The sequence below is a fragment of the Monomorium pharaonis genome, chromosome 9, assembly GCF_013373865.1.
Source record: "Monomorium pharaonis isolate MP-MQ-018 chromosome 9, ASM1337386v2, whole genome shotgun sequence".
Classification (NCBI taxonomy): Eukaryota; Metazoa; Arthropoda; class Insecta; order Hymenoptera; family Formicidae; genus Monomorium; species Monomorium pharaonis.
The window spans coordinates 18,236,410-18,253,351 of NC_050475.1; the positions used below are offsets into that span (position 1 = coordinate 18,236,410).

The window sequence follows — 16,942 nt, forward strand, 5'->3', positions numbered from 1 at the left end:
TTTACGTACGTGACGAGAATGCCTTGTATAATATTACACATAAAAAAAAGTGCTTTGCTGATATAGATGTATTTCTTGATATCACAACCAAAGCGTAGCGCTAATTTTTGTATCTGCTAGGATTTTGGCTGTCGCGTAGAATTAAAAAATTTTACTTCTCTCAGCTAGATTACTTAAGTGAAATACATATTCATATTGCAGTATTTGCTAATAGTTATCTATCTTAACTAATTTTTATAGACCTATAATTTTTGTTAAAGTTGCAAGATTATTTTTTTGAATGTATATTTAATATTTGCGTATAGTACTGAATTTCAATCGTTTACATGGTTCATTTCCATCAACATAGATTAACTTTGATCTCGATTTAACTTGCTCTTTATCTTGTTCTGATTTTTGGAATTGGAATGAGGTGACAAGTTGAATCAACATTAAAGTTAATCTGTCCGTTGTTGGTAGAAACGGGCCGTAGTCGGATACATAGTCGTGCCATTGACTCTGTATTAATCAATATGCAGTACATATCATATATATGTATATAAAGCTGTTGCAACTTTTCCATGTTCGACGAAACGGTATCACGGTGCGTCCGTTTTGTTTCTTGAGATTTCTTCACCTTTTGAGAATCACGAGATGTTGCAATTTACGAGACGTCTCAGACGCCAACGGGATTTTTTGCGTCACTCCGTCGCGTAACAGTGCAACTACGTCGTAAATAGCTGTATTTTCGCGCGTGAATATTGTGTGCAACGAAAGAATCTGAGAAGAGGAGGAGGAGGAGGCTTAGGAAGCATTGAGCGACGGTGAGACAACCTTGAGGTGAGTAACTTATCATTTATCTATTCCTATTGCTCGTGGAATTAATTATTTATCGCCGCGACGCGGCCGTATGAGGCCTTTCACATATTTGTATAAGATCACACGTAAAATATTTCTAATCATTTTTGTATTTGTATTCTACAGAACGACGTCATCAACTCTGTTGTTGGGTCATCAACTCTGTTGTTGCGCATCATAACGGTAAGCGTGAAACTTTTACCTTGATCTGAAGTGATGAGAATCCTTGAAAAAAATTGCGTAATATATTATGTGTATAAATAAACATGATTACAGATATTATTTGGAACAAATTTATTTCAAACTGTTACATTACTTATTTAAAACTAATATAATAAGAAATGTATTAATAATCATTTACTGCTCTCTTTTATGCTTCTGATAATTTTACTTTACTTTAATCTTTTATGGTTCATCTACCCGTACATTAATTTTGATAACTTAATATTATTTAACATGAAAAAGATATGAGATTTCTAAAATAGAATTTATTCATGGATTTATTAAATAATTGATGTGTAACATTTAAAATACTTTAATAATTATTAATATTATATGTAATTCATAGTGTTAAAATTCAAAATTAGCTCAATAATTAAGATATAGATAAGAATTGATATCGTTTGAAAATTAATAGTGGATAACAGTTCGGTATATATAAAGATTTAGTTACGAACTTATATTTCAAGAGTTCTATATAATACTCTTCTCTTCAACATTAGCCATTTATAACTTTGAAATTATCTAGACACTTATATTAAAAATATTCTAATTAATTTACAAAATATATATTATTAAAATATCGCACAGCTGTGGAGATACTTAATCTTACGTGGCACGTATTAAAATATCGTTCAAGTATTCTTGTTAGTAAGTCTTTATTCTTCAAGAAGACATTGATTCATAATTGTCTTTAGCTAAGAATCGTGTGTGTAATATTACAATTATAGACACGTCTGCTCTTACTCAACCGAAAACTTTCGGACATTTTAGGGCATCAATCCTGAAGCCCTAATTCATACATTAATGTCGTGAAAGTCCGTCGTGAAATTTTAGTTGCATAACGACCGGCAGAATGGGACATCAATTCTCTTACTTTATCAACGATTACATAAAATATCTTATATCACACGGCTAATAAAAAAATACTTGTAATTATTCGTTACGAAAGCTTTGAAATTAGTCAATTATTTTTAACGGGAAATAGAGTTCTTTAGATACGCATATCTCTACGTAATTAAGTATACTCGATTTTATCATAGCCTCGCGTCATTATCATTGCTCTCGCAACTCGCGAGCCTCTCTCGATTCGCGTAATTTTCGTTATCTTGCGAAACATTCGCGGTATGATCACTCCCGACGTTCGATGCACTCGCTTGCGACACTTGCGTCGCACGGAGGAATCGCGATCGAAGACGCGATGACGGTTGGCGTTCACGCGCGACGTGACGTTCAAAATTGAGCTCGTTGAACTCCATAATGACATCATTTCCGGTTGAGTCGCGGCATGTCGCGACGGGATTTCAAAAAGTTCACCGCTCGTTCCAAGTAATACGCGCGGCGCTTTATGCGGATGCGAGAACGCCGCCGTACGTCGGTAGCCGTTCGGAATCGTAGTAGCCATGATCGTCTCGCTCTCTTTCCCATTATCTCTCCTTTTCTCTCTCTCTCCGTAAATTATTCGCAGTCGGCCGTGTCTCGCGCGGTAATTCCTCTATGCGCGGCGAGTGACAAACTGACGACAGGTGCATTTAAACAACCGACCTGTCTTATATGCGCGACGCTACCTCGACGCCGCCGGCCAGAAACTCTTACCGGCTCTGGGCTCCCTTTATAAACGGCCAAATTCTTGCTCGAAGTTTTCCGAGAGTGTCTCACGACCGTATTATTTTTCAAGATGTCGTAAAGCAACGACGTGAAGTTTATACCGGCGGGACTTTCATCGTTTTTGATTACCGTCAGCTTTGTTACCGTCCGCCCGAGTGAACTGGGGTTCGCTATCCTGGCAAGTCGACAGGAATGCCTTAGCGCGGTGACACACAGGGGCCTGCAACCGTTTTCCTTTCGCAAGGCTGCAATGAGATCGAGGCGCCGCCGTCGCGAGGCCTTTTTTATCCGACGCCATACAAATATCACGAGATGGATAGAGAGAGAAAGAGAGAGAGAGAGAGAGGAGGGTGGAGTAAACAGCCCGGGGCGCGGCCTCTCTTTGTCCACCCACGCGAGTTATAGCACCAAGTGGAGAAGATACACGCGACTGTAATTCACCTTGAGCCTCTGAGAGACGAGATTGCCGGCTGGAGAACCACCCGCAGTCGTCTATTTCGGTTTACGAAGAAAAGTCTGAAACGGGAAGGTGACGGGAGGGAGGGGGAGGGGGCGGCACACCTTCGGTAAATACGTTCTGCATGCGCTCTGGCACTTCGCGAAACTTGGCGATCGTTACTTTTAATCAATTATGCACTTGTGTTTTTCTTCGCCGACCGGCGGACTTTTCCGTCCATAAATTTTAACGCCGCAATGTCTGATACGAATTTATTCTTTCAAAGATTTTTCCTCCTCATACTGTATAGAATTTCTATTGTTATATTATTATGTTATTTATATATCGAGGATATATCATAAATGTAAGTTATATCTTTATTTGTACACGTTTGATTGAGTTGACCTGGAGACTCTTCTTACATCTTCGTACGTTAACGTGGATAGGAACAATCCGAAGATTATCGGGAGACAGTAATTTGACAGTTAACATTTGTTTCTCGCGTAAGTGGATTACGTATTTGCATATTCACGTTACGTCGACCGAACAAGCTGTGAAGTGTTGGTAAGTCGACCAGCTGATGTGTCACGATATAAAAGGAGAGAAGAGTGAAAAGGAAAAATAAACGTGACTGGCGGCAATTATCGTTATAAATTAATAAAATAAAAAAAAAAGAGAACTAATGTTAATTCACTCTGTTAGCGTTGATAATCTGAAAATTATTTATTTCGAGCGCTAAAAACCCCTTTCGCGTTAGGTCACGCTGCAGATTCGTATCTCCGTTTCATTATTATTTCGCAGATACATCTAAAGTATATGTTTGGCGAGCGTATCGATTTGTATGAATGGGTACTAAATACCCGTAAAAGTGGGACGCGCGTCAGGGAAAATTTTTTAACCCGGGCGCACGCGATCCCGCGTGCGGTACGTTACGCGCGTGTGTTCACCCGGTATCGAGTGATATCGGCTTGACGTTAATGTGTGTGTTACGCAAAAGTTGCCTCGTTGGGCCCCGCGTGTCAACGATCCATCGCGTGTCGCGTATGAAAGTACATGTACGTTTACAACCGGGTGTAACCGAACGTCGGCCGGGGCAGAGGGGTGGGGTATTAGGTTGAACGTCGTGAGGAAAGCTCTGACGTTCGTATATGTATTGTGCACGTACGCGAACGAGACTCTCTTCTCCTCTTTTGTTCGGTCGCATCTTGTAGACGCGCGCGTATATAGGAGGTACGTATGCCGGCGGACAAAGGAAACGGCTCTGCGGTTTGCGTCAACCGCGAAATGTGTTCGCGACGAATACATTTTACGATAATGCGCGCGCGCGCGCGTCGGGCTTCTTGGCTTCTTTTATCTAGCGAGCGAGGATCCCCTAAAGTTTCCAGGTCGCGCGGTTCCGAGCTTCCGCGACATCGCCGGACACGGTTCTTTTTTAATTTCCCGTCGAATTAATCCCCTCGCCCTTCCCCTTCTTTTTTGCCTCCCTCTCTTTGTCCGTAATTCACTTCTACGTCTGGCGTTTGAAACTTTGATCTCGATAAAAAACGCATGGAGTTTGTTTCGAAAGTTTAAGTGTTTGACCGGTAGAGAAAATATCAAAAACTTACCTGCTCGCCGGACGTGGGAAGACACCCCCTGTGCTTATGCTGTACTAATATCCCGTGAATTTTCCGGGAAACTGATATCCATTTTGCTGGGGGGGGAGATTCGAGAGATGCGCGCGTGGAAATGTAAATTTTATTGCGAATGTGGGAATAGGAAAAGTTCCGTCCGCGGCAGTTTTGTCGCGGGTACGAATTCCTTTGGTTCCTTGGGCGGCAACTTCGATTGGATTAGTACGATGTCACGAGTCGACGTCCGCGTGGATTCTTTCCTCTTTGCCAAGAGTTTTTAGATGCCTTTCTCGCCCATCCCCTTTTTGCTGCTCCGTTAAGCTGAATAACAGTGTCTGAACACCCCCCGTAGAATCGCCCCTGACGAGGTGGGCGCGTCTTTGAGACTCGATCATAATTGAAGCGGCGCGACTTTCAATTTTGTAAGAATAACAGGTTGTTTTTTTCCCCCGGCGGAGAATTTCACTCCCGTACTCGTTTCATGGTTTCTTACGAGTGTTCATATACGCGCGCGGCGCCCCCGAGACGTCGAGCAATTAACGGAATCGTTAATCAACGAGTCCGGAAATTTCCCCGAAAGCGGCGTGACTATATTATTAGCAAGAAATGCCATCAGCGCGTATTAATATTAATATTCGGCGGTCGCTCGTGCGCGCGGCCAATCGTTTGTCAATATTTACTTTGACATATTACATCCAGCGCATCTCGCGCACGGGGGGTTATTTATTTGTGATGGCTGCAATGTGTGTGTGTGTGTGTAGATCTCGGGCGGCGGGGCAATTCGAGAAATTGATCGTTTATATACAGATAGACGTTGTTCCAGACGAGTCGATATATCCGTTGGTCGCGAGGCGGTGCGTAGATCTTCGATCGACTTGACTGCCGAAATACCGAAAGCGCGATGGAGGAATGACGGTTGTGTCGATAAGAGTGCATCGATCATCCCTCCCCTCTGACGAGAGCGACAGTCGCACGAGGAGATTTTTGCGAATTATGCGAATTTCGTACGAGCAAATAGAGGAAAAAAAAAAAAAGACCTCCCGTCCTTGCTATTGGTTCCCGTCTTCTTTCAGGCATATATATACATTTCAATGCCCCGTATATACATTTCAATGCCAATGGAAATGGAATGGCCGACGTCACTCCGCGGCTCGAAAGTGAATGGAGGGAAAATACATCACGTGTTTACACGCAAGATATTTGTCTTTCCTACCGCCGCGCCGCGGGACGACAGCCGCTCCAGTTTCCATTTCGGATACACAACGCGGCTCCGCCATGGCGTTTCATCTTCCGTGATATCAGCTCGAGTTTATGTTTAGAGTCTGTGCACCGTCGCGTCTCCGTTCGTCGATTACGAAGGACGTGCACGCGCGACCCGAGTCTTGTCCGTATTCTACATAATTCGCATAGTAATATCGATAAATAATTGATACGAATCGAGGCCGACGGGGGCCGCGTTTACGACGGACACGGGCCGCGCGCGTCCCCGAGACTTGAAGTTAGATGGGGTCAGTTGCGCCCGGGTGGTACATACAACTTCACAGGACAGCCTAATTAAACTATACTCAATTATAATTCCTCCGAATTACGCGCGCGCGCACGTATCGGCTCGGGGCGCCGTAAATTTGCTTTCTAATTAAAGTGTTATGCTAATATGATTGAACCGTGACGTGAAAATTTAATCTCTCTCCCGTTCTTGTTCTATTATAAAACACAGAAAACACTTTCTTTTTTTATCTTGCCGTTGCACCGTGGAGCGACATTTGTTGCTCCGGGTCTTAGGAAGCGAAGCTCATATTGAGCGATTCACTTTGTCACGTCGGTTGCTATTTTCCTTACCTTTATCGTTAATTATCATGACGATGATTAATTACCGTTATTTGCGCGTCGCAGTCCCGCTTCTTATATGCGCCTTCAATTATTTCAACTAAAATTAGCTGGTTTATCTCGAGTAGAGAGAGAGAGAGAGAGAGGCCAAATGCATACTTAAGCTACTTTTTATTATATTTCTCATTTGGTACTGATTTGAACGCAAATGAACGTTGGAAATTATAGCCTGACATTTCAGGGACTTATTACTACAACCTTTAACCTTTCACCAATAACAAATTAATTTATGATAAGCCCTTTGTAGCACGCTGCAACTAGTCGCTTAAGTCTTATCATCGTTGAAAGTTTCGAATCTGTGAATTAAAATGATTAAGGATGTAAGCAATTATTGACTAATACTAACTTTACAATAAAATATCAACGATAAATCGTCTATGAAAATCTTTAGCATTGCTTGTTTATTATCAGCTACATGAATTGATAAAAAATAACATCAGTGATTTTTTTTTAATGTTATTGATCCTAAAGATATAATTAAAAAATATAATTAAAGATATAGTTAAAATTTTTGTCTATATTACTAATTTTTCATTTACTTCATTTTTTTGTATTAAATGTTACCTACATGAAATACAATCATAAAATACTATTTAGGCGCATTCGGTAAATCTCTCCTCTACGTTTTTATTATCGTCATACGTAGAAGCGTTGTACACCTCTTCGGTTTTGCATTGACATCCGTCGGTTCGCGTTTAGATTACTCGTGAATTGGATCTCCGTTATATCTCTGACGTAGACACGCGTCAAGCGCTTCTGTTCGATGGTCCAACCGGGTTACTCCGAAATCAACGACCCAGCGAACCGAATGATTCGGATTCAGCATAAGTTACCGCCCGGTGGATATCCCTTAATTCTTGTGAGCGAGTCAACATTCGTCGCAACGACATTGCCTCCCGACATCAAAGCTCCGATTCCGCGACGTCGATTCGTACGCCATCGATTCTGAGAGCGCAGAAATGAGATTTCCTCGGAACAAAGTTATACCGCGAGTTCGGAATATTCCTCCGGTCGCATTTGCCTATCAAAATCGTTGCGTTCCTAATTCTTACGCTCACAATCCCGTGAAATTCAGTTTTTTTTCTCGCATATTGAAAACCGTGCATTTTTTAAGTGCGAGTCATGTAAGAATGATGTTTTACATCCGCTAAGCTGCGCGTGAGAGTGCAACACACCTTTAAACATTTATTTTAATAAAATAGACGAACGTCGATACATGCGCCCATGTTGCGTAACAAAAGCTGGGATTAAATATCGGAAATAATGAATCAAATAGTGAGATCAAATGTCGATTTTATCAAAGAGCTGGGCTGCCCTTAATTGCACGGTAAAAAATAATAACAGACAATGGCGGTGCATGTACCGCAAGTGAACTAAAGGCAGTCTCGTTTCGCCGCTCGAAATTCTCCGTAATTCTTTTCCACCTTAGCTTAATTTTATAATAGCAAGCTTCAAGATCGGAACCACATAATTTTGGTTTTTGTCGATAATTGCATTTTGCATAATTCGAGCTATAAACTCGTTTGTGGCAACTGCCCGCGGCGACTGGAGGGACGAGGGAGGCGCGGGGGTTGCGAGGGAGGGAGGGAGGGTAATGGTGGGAGTCGAGACGCGCGCGCGGCCATGTGCTCGCACCGAGTAGCGCGCTCGATCAGTCGACGACGCGCGCTCGCACCGAGTAGGTCCTTGTCGAGGGGAGACAATCGCACTCCTCGCGAGACACAAACGTGTTATATCTGCGACATACGAGAGAGTATTCCCTGCCCGCCCGTCCTCCTCCCCCTCACCTCTCGCTCTCCGTCGTGTCTGCGACGTGCGCGTGGGAAACTCGCACGCGCATATTAATTGTGTTGCACACCGAGACACGTGCGTCACCGAAGCGTATTATTTCCGATGCACTTTTTCTCGAGCGCGCGCGCGATGACGATGGTAATCGCGCGCAATCGTTTCTCGCATCCTTCGAGTCTCGTGTGACGCATCTTTCTGTCGCCGCCGGAGGGAGAGGAGCGGGCGCTGACAATCGAGAGAGGGCAGACATACAGAGAGAGAGAGAGAGAGAGAGAGATAGAGAGAAAGCTCTTAACACGCCGGAGCTCCGCGTAGCCGTCTCGAAAAATGCCAAGGTGATCGTCTCTCCCTACGTCGTCCCTCGTCACCTGGCGTCTGTCCACGGAGGAGTAGCGAAACGTCCGCGCGATCCTCTCGCGCCGAATCTCTCGCCGTTCTCCCGTCGCCCCCATCGTCCGGAGCCTGATCGTCCTCGCTCCGACACGGCCGACACCGTCTGATTGAAGACGCGGGTTGAGAGTCGCCGGCCAGGATGCATCACACGGCGCCGTGGTACCTGCCCTGGGGCCTGAAGCTGGTGCCGCTGCCGATCCCGCCGGGACACCCAGCCTCCGGCATCCCGAATCCCGCGGGCCTGCACCTGCTGACGCCCTTGCCCGGAATCTACGCACCGGAGCCGCGTAAGGTACGCCGTAACAACAACAGTTTTCCTCCCTTTTCCTCCCCTCGCATCCCCTCATATCTCGATTCTCCGCGTTTCCTCGAGCGACCTCGTAACTTCGCTATTGACTTTCCCCCCCACGGGGCACGCTGCGTCCGTCTTTCACGTTCGTCCGAAGACGGGAAAATCTCATCCCGGCGGTATATACAACGATATCGGGGAAGGGGGAGGGGAGAGGGCTAGAGTTACCCCGATGGCTCGTCAAAAATTGAGTTAACCGGGCCAGGAAAAAAGTTGGAAATTGATTTCGGGGTCCCCGAAGCGAGACTCCGACGGCGCTCAAACGAGATATGTCGTGTTTTTCCATTCAAGCTGCGAAGTTTTAGCTTCGGGTTCGCGCCGAGAGATTTAAAGTTCGTTATCGCGAAGAAAGGTCTTCCCTCCCCCTCCCCCTTTTTTCTTCGTTATTGCCGAACGAGAGTCGTGCCCCGAAGCGAGAGAGAACCCCGTGTACATTGAGAACGAATCGACGAGGAAGTAGGCAGTGATTGAAAAGTTGCAACGCAGTTTTCACGGAACTGGAACATGTCTTCCTTCCTTCGCGGAAATCACCCGCGAGCGACTTTGAGTGACTTCGCTCGTCAATGGAAATATTTAGGGCGTGATTTATTTATATCCGATGATGTTACGAGCACATCGCGGAATGGATCGTTTAGTTGGGATCTGTGTGATAGTTGATAGAGAGAGCGGGTTATAGGCGATTGCATCAAGAGTGTTATGCACGGTGACGTGAGCAGCAAGACGATGTTCTTACTTCTTTGTGAATCACGCTGTGACGCAAGGAAAAAATGTAAAAGAAATAAATTGTCTTTTTATTCAAAGTATTATAAGAATTACGAACAAAATAATGAATAGTCTCAATGTAAATTTTCCACTGCGGTTAAAAGCTACGTATACTCCGGATATTTTATTTAATTATATAATGCAATGTAATTATTAAATAATTACATTGCATTATAATATTGTGGAAAATTTATGAATTTCTCTTTCGGCACATGAAAAATATTTAAACTCTTGCGCACATATCGTTAATGTGTTATGTCAACTGCCGAGGATTTTGGAATTAACTCTCGGCCGGAACAATCACATCGAAACTAGATCCCATATAAAACAGTAACGTTTGATGCATTATTGCAATTATTAGCGATACACGTCGCGTCGAGTTCGCCTATTTATAAATAATTAGACCTGTCCGTGTGCCAAATTCGATCCAGTTAGTCCGTCTGTCTGTCCTTAGCGCGGGCGCGCGCGCGCGCGCTTCTATTCTAGGTAAAATCTAAATAGTCGGCGCGTACACGAGGAGGGCGAATGCATCTAAAATAACCTGCAGAATGCTCGTCGCGTGCATTAGAGATAGCATGACGGGTATTCATACCAGCCGACGTGCGTACACGTACGCAGAAGTGTCGGCAACCCTAGCCCCGGGGGCTTCTTTGAATTCGAATTTGTCCACGATACGAACGAATGGGTGTTGAATATTTCACGTTGCGTCGTGAATCACGACTCGATATCTAAAGCAGAGCAAAAATTTATGAGCGTTCCTCCCTCCCTCCTAATATCATCGAAAAGCCCAAACTCCACCAAACTCCGTGATAAATGAAGATAGGCTCACCCCTTGCCCGTCTTTGTCTTCTTACCGCTATTTATCTAACGGCTTTGCAGAAGGAGAAAGAGATAATAAAGTGGAATTGTCCTCTCGCGAAACCGGGATTCTAATAATAATAAGAGACACGAAACTTCCGCCGTGAGTCGCGTCTCGGCGGACTACTCGACCTCCGAATCACTTTCGCGGGTTTCATCAAGCTTGATATAACTACGCGTAAATCTCTCTTCCCACGTGTCCGGCGCGCACTTAATAGCTCTCTTAAAATCCTATCGCACTTAAAAAAACGTACGTTATTAATCGGTACAGATCGATCCGCGAAGGTGCGCGAAGACGAAGTGTGTTTTTTTTTCCTCTACCACCACGTTTCTGACCCGCGTATCCCGTCGATGGGAAAACTCGATCTGTCTCGCGGTTCCAGGACGAGGGCAGGGTATAGAGACAACTCCGAGACGCGTTTGCGCACGGTCTCGGAATAATGAAATTACCGGGGAGCGAAGGTGGGCCCGCCTTCCTCGCGCATTTCGCTGCGCTCTCCCCTGGGCCGGGAACGCTCTCCCGAAAATTCATGTCGAACGGGATACAGTTGGCGTCGTAGCGCGCACCACCGGCGGGAATGGGCGGTACGCTCCACCAACGGCGCGGTAAACGTTTCCCGAGTGCATACCTATAATTTGACGAGCACTTTTGCCGTCACTTCGCCATGTACGCTTTTCCGCAGCGTCGCCGCCGCGCGTTTCTGCCCGGTCGCGCGGCGGCATTATCGTAAGTCGTGGGGATATAAAGTTCTTAGGATATAGGAAAGAAAGAAGGCCACGTCGCATAGCGACGACCACCGTGTGCCACGCACGATAACGTCGGTTGAAGTGAAACTTAGTTAGGAAAAGCGATTTAGTTTAAAAAAAAAAAAAAAAAAAAAAAACCTTAAAGTCTAAACGCCGCCCGAATTACTGCAAGCCGATTACGATGGAGTCAATTTTCGCTGAGTAAGGTAAATATCCCGGCCGCACGTCTCTATACATCCGGAAATTATTATTAACCTGAAATTTTTTTAACGTTAACATTTAGTAATTTTTAAGATACTTGCAAAGTAGATTTCACTTTAAATATATTATAAAAAATATAATTTAAAAAATTAATTCATTATAGAACCAAGTTCGAAAAATTTTTATAATATATCAAAAAATGTTTAAAGAAATGTAATAGTGGATATAATTTTTTTTTGTTTTATTATTTTATAAATAACGCAACAAGGACAAGGATTTTAAATTGTCGTTTCACTTAGATGTTTGACAAGCTTTCGTTATTTTTGAAATTAAAAAACATTTTTTATATTTGTATATTGATACGAAAAAACATTTTATATAAATTTTATACTTTAATTAGACAATTAAATTACTTTATCACGTTTCCTTATAAAGATTCAACAATCTTGACTCTGTAATGTCACCGAGACATTTGTCTTACCAGATTTTGGCGAATTCGCGGTTGCAGGATACGACAAGGAAACTTCCGTTACCGCTTGTATATGTCTCATGATCACGTAATCGCGATAATGCAACCGAAACATACCATACGTGTGCACGAGGACACACCGACTCACACAGTTGGAGTGGATGAGCACGAGGAAACTTTACGAGCAAACAGGTGCGCCGGCGCGTCGTCGACCGGTTTCTTCGGCGATTCATCTTCCTCTTCGTGGAAATCTATCGCACGATCGACCGCCAATTCGACGTCCCATGCGAGCGCTTTCAGAGCGCTTCGAATTTTCCGACGAAAGTAGGGATATTCAAGACGATATATATGCGATATTGGATATACGATATTTAACTATCAAGCTGTACGCTATTAAATTATCGATACTTGCCATTCCGGTGCTGCGGGACTTCGACATTGATGTTCCCCCTTGCTTCGATATTCTGATATCAATAATTTTGATATTTTGCATATTTCTCTTTTTCTCGTTTCTCTCTTTATTAGATTTTATTTAATCGAATTTTCGACGTATCCGTGATCGACACATGTTGTCTTCATCCGCGCTCGGATTCGTACCTGTCGTCCGAGTAGAACTGGATGCGAGTTGATCACGGTGTGCCAATAACTTTTAGCATGGAGTGGCGATAATTGAAATATTCGATTTCCCACGGATTACGAAATGAATTTTGTAGAATATCGGCGTTTATTAATTTACGGGTCTCTGCGCTTGATAACAGAGATAACGCCAAATTTAGGGAGATTTAGATACGCATTTTACCTCTCCGCGTGCCTTCGATATTTCGCGATTCACAGCGAATGAATTCTCGCAACGATATCGATTTGTAATTTGTTTATTCGCTGCTATTGCGTATTAGCAGCAATATTGCATTTAATACCCGTCATTTTCTCGTGCAAAGTATGAACAGATATTACATTATTATCTTCACAATAATGTGATTCGACGATCGAAGTTATATAAGTATAGTCCATTAGCTTCTTATGCAGGATAACTCGTAAAGCGTGTACATCAAGAAATGAGTCTCTCTCTCTCTCTCTCTCTCTCTGTTCTCGCAAGAAGTTGAAATCGAGTTTCCTAAGCGAAGTTTTAATTTGAAGTAGTTTTCATAATTTTCTCTATATTTCCCGCGCGCGCTGGACATCTCCCAGTTATTAATAAGTCTCGGATTAAAGTTTTCTCAAGGCAGATATTAAATGTTAGAATGTTCACATTAAATACCCGGTCATAAAGTCGGAACTCGCGAGGGGCGGCCGCTTTAATTCTTCCGAGCTGAAGCAACTCGGTTAATCAAGCCCTCAATTAAGCCCTCTCTGTCGCTAGAGATCGATTCAAATGTAAATAACTTGAAGAATTATCCTCTTAGACAATTGCGCGCGCTCTCTCTTTCTCTTTTTTTTTTTCTTTTTGTATAATTTCGATGAGCGCAGCGGGTTTTAACTCCCCGCGGTTGAAATCCCCGATGGTACCACCGAGTCCTCGCGCTAACGGAATCTGTCAGTTAAGGCCGGCCGCGTTAAACGGCGAATCCATAATGGCCAAATGCGCGACGGCGCATATATCCGCGCCATTAATTCGTAATCTATTTATTTACCGCGATCGCGCGCTCGTAACGCGTGGCGTTTGATCTTCGCCTGTATATGCATGACAATGCCGCCTGTTCGCTCGCTCGCTCTGTCGGCGCGTTTACGGATAAATGCGCTTCTCCGCGACGGTGCGGTGCTGCGGTTATTCCGGGCGCTCAATTATCTCCGCACAATGAGCCGATCGCGCGAGCGGAGCGCCATCGCGACACAGTTCTATATCTACGTTCTTTGCATATTTCGATCAACTCGCGTTTAATTCGCGACGGAATTTAATTGACTTTCAATCAGCAAGCAATATTTAAAAGTATTTTTTTTAATATTAAATACGTCTCCTGCGAGAGATTAAGAAGGTTCATTTTTTTTAGAGGACTCTTCTAATGGCTCTGGATTTAATTGTCATACAGAGAGAGAGAGAGAGAGAGAGAGAGAAGTGAAAGCAAAGTTTTATTGTAAAAATTGAATGGCCACGGGGATATTGTGTGTGCCCGTTACATTTCGCCACGGTGCCGGGCAGTGAGGGGAAACGGGAGCGAGCGTAAAAGGAGAGGAAAATGGATAGAGAGCTTGGAAGTAAAATGGGCGAGCGAGAGAAAGAGCCGCGGGGCCGCGCGGAGAGTGGGAGCCTTACGTAATATATAGACCTCCGCCGTTGACGGATGACAAGAGCGTCTTCTTCGCTGCCAGAACAACCGAGGTTAGATTGCTGTGTGTACGTGTGTATTTATATAGCGAGAGTATGAACGGCCTCGTTCGGCTAGCAGCACCAGCAGCGGTGTCGGAATTAGAGAAACAGCGACACGACGACGTAATATCGATATTCCCGCGAAATTGTCGCTGATTGATTGATCGGAAAAAGATCTATCCGATCCTCGTTATCTTTTTATATCCCCGCATCTCTCTCTCTCTCTCTCTCTCTCTCTCTCTTTCTCCTTCCCGGAGTACGGAATCGCTACCTCGTCGATCCTCGCGTGCCGTTAATCCTCGCTGGGAGATACATGTCTCGCAATCGCGGCCATCAGGTAGCGACAAATTACCGATAGTATCATATAAATACCGATATTTCCCGGATAATGGCGATACGGTTGGCCATGTGGTATCCTCGTGAGAGCGGATTTTCTGGAATGGAGATAGACACCGCCAGTGCGCGGCAGATCGAGCGCGGCGGACCGCGAGGACCGGTGAAAGTGCACGATGTTGTAATAACACGAGCCTCGCTGTAATATCTGCCTGCCTGGCTGCTGCTGTTGCTGCTGCTGCAACGCTCACACGTGCCAGATTGCGGTACGTTCGAATCCTTGCACGATGTCGCTAACGATGTCGTTTTTATCGCGCGGCTGACGCGCCGCCTTCTTGTGGTATCAATCACTCTTATCTCGACGCTCGCGCATGATTGATACGCCGGGGGGGAAATCATAACGCGAAACGAGGGAGAGACGAGACCGACACGCCGGCAAAGCGACAGGTGTCGATTCCGACAAGAACGGGGAAAGAAAAAGTAAGAAAAGATTAAATGCCTAAACTTTATTTTTTTCTTATTCCACCGAAAGATCTTGATTACGGCTGCGGTCGATCGACGAAGGAGGCTCCCTTCTCCCTCCCCTCCTTCGGAATCGCTCCCGTTCGATTACTAAACGCGTGGAAGAAGGTATTGTCCGTGTGGCACGTGCTCGCTCGCCGAACACGCGGAGACCACGAATCAGCACGTAGTACTTCGGTTCCCGGAGTATGTGTCTGTCGATGGCAGTGCACGATGGCTGGAACGGTCTTCCGTTCTTCGTCCTCGCAATTTCGTCGTTCGAGTTGGAGAACCAAGATACTCTCGTCGCGCGTTGAGGTTTTGCGAACTTCGATTTAGTGACTGGGCACGGAAGACCAAAGAGAGCCCATTAAATCGAAGTTTGTAGAGAACTATCTCTCTCTCTCTTTCTATCTCCCTCTTTTGTTTCGGTATTTCTATCGTCGGTCTGACGATAGGGAACTCGTAACGATGGATCTTCCAAGAATTTAGAGCTGGAGAATATTGGATTTTTTAAAAATGACTATTATCGATTAATCGTCTGCTCTTATGTCACATTAAATATAGATAAAGGCTCGTATTCCGAATGCGCTGATAGAGATGAATTAACGCGTCTTTTTTTCATCATTCTATTCTTATTGTACATCTAATAACGATAAAGATAGAATGATAAAAAACCTCGTTCTGAATTCGGGTGAATAGATGTGAATGTAGATATTACCAGTTTCAATCAAATTTTACAAAGAAAATAATATAATTTGATTCTATAATGTTCGCTATGAAATTGAGTAATCTATAATTTTTCTTTGGTCTATTTGATTTTGAATTAAAATCAGATATCGTGATTTTATTACTTACATTTATTCAAATATGTATTTAGATCGTGATTTACACTCTTCCCAAGTATCAATGTATTTGCAATAACGCAAAAGTGGAAGTTTAAAATACATACATTGTTGACGAGGTCGGCGATTAGGAATAATCGAGGGCAACGGAAGTATTGAAAAACGAGGTTTTCCTTTTCTTTTTTATATCAGATAATTTCGTAATGGAAAGACACGTTTTCAACGATGAACGTGAAAGAGACGAGAAGAATATTCTGCGTCTTAATATTGCGAGTGCAGCTCTCCCTTCGTCGTGCACCTTTCGGTCGTATAAACCTTTTTACAGGCAAGTCCAGGAAAAAATAGCGGCTGTTAATAATGTAGTTTAAGTTGTAGCACGTATATACACAGTCTGGTATAAAATAAATATTAATGAGGATATACGAGCGGGGTTTGTATAATATGCATTAGGAAGTAAGCAAAAGCTCTTTATGGTGAACAGATAAAAGCCGAAACATAAACTTGTAGCTCGCCTTAAGGGGCGCGCAGATCTGCGAGAGATCGATCCTGACTAGCTTACTCTGTATGATCACGTACACGAATTTACGTGCATTCCTGCAATACGGCTACGCCGCCATTAACCAAATGAAATTTCAGATATATTATACGCGTATACTCTCTATATACCGGGAAATATCAGCCGAAATATTCTCTCTCTCTCTCTCTCTCTCTCTCACTCTCCCTCACTCATTTAATCACTCACTCAAGGAATATTATGTAGTACATGCGCGGTACATTAAGTGCATCGTATG

General features: G+C 43.8%; 1 protein-coding gene across 5 annotated transcripts in view; it reads left to right on the top strand.

The window, feature by feature from the left end:
* The window catches only part of LOC105832940 (RNA pseudouridylate synthase domain-containing protein 2), a 133,319-nt gene that overhangs the window by 32,295 nt on the left and 84,082 nt on the right, over nucleotides 1-16,942 (top strand). The window contains exon 1 of one of the 5 annotated variants that reach the window (XM_012674285.3): nucleotides 8,232-9,073. The exons of the other annotated variants lie outside the window; for them this stretch is intronic. Coding sequence (XP_012529739.1) covers nucleotides 8,921-9,073 — 153 coding nt within the window. The 5' untranslated portion in view covers nucleotides 8,232-8,920. Of the gene's footprint in view, nucleotides 1-8,231; nucleotides 9,074-16,942 lie in introns of those variants that run through there. 5 annotated transcript variants of the gene reach the window in all.